Source organism: Centroberyx affinis, unplaced genomic scaffold (genome assembly GCF_046629955.1).
Source record: "Centroberyx affinis isolate AG114_WGS23_722 - 3 ecotype Tasmania unplaced genomic scaffold, CSIRO-AGI_Caff_v1 ptg004499l_1, whole genome shotgun sequence".
Lineage (NCBI taxonomy): Eukaryota > Metazoa > Chordata > Actinopteri > Beryciformes > Berycidae > Centroberyx > Centroberyx affinis.
In genome coordinates, this window is record NW_027282148.1 from 1 (window position 1) to 2,500 (window position 2,500).

At 47.8% G+C, this 2,500-nt stretch overlaps 1 protein-coding gene across 2 annotated transcripts in view; it reads left to right on the forward strand.

The window, feature by feature from the left end:
* The first annotated feature begins 1,659 nt into the window (after nt 1-1,659).
* Nucleotides 1,660-2,500, forward strand: part of trpc7b (transient receptor potential cation channel, subfamily C, member 7b) — a 53,558-nt gene continuing 52,717 nt past the window's right edge. For both annotated transcript variants that reach the window (XM_071544225.1, XM_071544227.1), the window contains exon 1: nt 1,660-2,156. In XM_071544225.1, coding sequence (XP_071400326.1) covers nt 1,660-2,156 — 497 coding nt within the window. The remainder of the gene's footprint in view (nt 2,157-2,500) is intronic.

Genomic DNA, 2,500 nt, shown 5'->3' on the forward strand with positions numbered 1-2,500 from the left:
CTTATAAATAGTCCTTCCATTCACGGTCACCTTCTTTGAATGCGTAGAGTACATACATCACTGGGTATGAAAGCCCCGGCCAATGTTTCATTGATGCCTTGCCAGAATTGAACCCACAAACTTAATGGTTGGCTAGTGCCAAACACAGCATGAAAAGATTTCTTTCTCTCTTTCTTTCATTTACCTGTCTCTTTCTTTTGTGTGTGTTTGTGCACTTTTATGTTATCTGTATATTTTGTATGATATGTAGGCATGTGTGCATACACGTAAAGTAGGCCTGTGTCTGTGTGTGTCTTGAATACGGGGGTAGATCAGAGAGCCGAGTTCTGAGGACTGGTTATTGTCCGCTGTCTGTGTAGGGGGTCAGGAAGTGCTCTGTCCTCCATCGTGACTAATCAGACTCTGCCTCTAATTACACACACACACACGCACACACACATGCATGCATGCACGCACGCACACTGTCTCTCTACCCCTACAGCTCTTCCCAGAACATCAGATATAGCCTGACCTGCAACATGGAAACACTCACACAAACACACACACACACACAGGTTCAAACGGAGTTCATATGCTCAGAGACAAACACTGGCCACCTGAAGTGCATATGAAATGTCTGAAATGTGCTCTGCCTCCTCCTATCCAGAGAGGCCTAATAGGAATTTTGTTCATGTGTGTTATTGAATTAACCTACCAAAGAGCAAAGGGTTCAATGCAGCTAAACTAGCCAGTGAGGCCATTAGGTGTATTTATTAATTTAAATGACTTATCTGTTCTCTGGAAGCATAGCAAGCATACGTCACCACCAGTAGTTGGAAAACAACAGGTGGGCACATGGTACTACCCCCCCCCCCCCCCCCCCCCACACACACACACACACACACACACACACCTCCACCCCACCACACCCAAGCCCACCCTCCAACCTTTCTTTTTCTTTTGAAATATGACTTCAAAACAGGCGACCCCTCTCACAGCAGCCTGTCTTAAAAGCTAAGAGGGCTTTTTATATATATATATATATATATATATATATATATATATATATATATATATTCGTTTCCCGCTTTTATTTGCAAGCAGTCTGGTGTCAGTCGTGATGAAAGACCGTTCATTTTTTCGGTCTCGGGTGTCTTAGCCTACTAATAAACCAGGGAAAATGTTATTTTAAGTGTGCATAGTTTGAAAAAGACTCGGGATATCCTGGTGTGTGTGTGTGTGTGTGTGTGCGTGTGTGTGTGTGTGTGTGTGAGAGAGAGAGAGCTTGCTTACTAAAACATAAAATCAGAATTAGGCTACTATCATTGAAATGTACATAGGCATATGCCAATAATCTGTTGTTCTCGACAATCTCACTAAAATGTAAATATAGTGTATATAATCAATTGTGTAGCCATATCTTGTAAGTTATTTCAGCTGTAGCCATAGTTAGTCATTTTCATCCTTTTTGTAAGAAGCTGGCTTGCTGCGCGCGCACTTCGGTGTTCTCTAATTAGCGCGCGCACTCGTGTGTCCAAGGTGGTACGGGGCTCGTCGATGCTACGCGGCTGAGAGGAAACTTGGGCGGTTGAAACTTTGACAAACACAGTCAAATGTCTGTCACATAGCTAACATCATCATTTCAAAGTAGCTATTATATGCTGCTCGCGAACTCTCCAGATGTCTGACGAAGGAGAGGAAAGCGACAGCGGCGAGAGGGCTCATCTCCCCGAGTCTCCCTCCCCGCCTCTGTCTGTCGGTCCTCCCGGAGGATCTCCTTCCTCTCCGCGGCCCCTAGACCTCTTCTCATCCACCTCTCCGCTGCTCGGGGACCCGGACCCGCCTTACCTCGCCTCGCCGGAGCGTCTCCACTCGTCTCCAGAGCGCAGGAAAGCGGGGGACTCCCCACACTTCACCCCGCCAAAGTTCCGCCAGCGCTCCGGGGACGCCGGAGGTTCCCCTCTCCGCCGGCGGCAGGATGCGCGGCTAGCCGCGGTGGACGGCCGCTGCGATGAGCCGTCTCCTAGGCGGAGAGGAGGAGACGCGGCGAACGCTGATCGGCTTCAGCACCGCGGACAGCGACTCCACCGCGCGCCGGAGCTCTCGGATTACGGGAACCACTACTCGGTTCAGCTCGTAGACACCGAGCTCAACTCCGAAACCCGGCATCAACAAACGTGAGTCCGCCTATTTTATTCACCCATAACTTTTATCCAAAGACATGGTGCGCGGTAAGTTTTGCGGTTGGAAAGTGTATATGCTGATTTACACAGCCAAAACTCAGGATAATGAATACTACAGTACAGTGATGCAGAGAGGATGTTGAGCGGTAGTTTAGAAATTGCAAGGCTACTCCGCCTTCAGAGAAACATTGAATGAAGTGTATCTAATCCACCTGGAATCACAACAAATATAGAGATAGATTTGGAGAGTGTACAGTAAAGCAACCAGGATTTTCACTGAGCCGGTGGCATTAAGTAACATGGGCTATTGTCTGTGTAGCTGTGGACCACTGATCTAC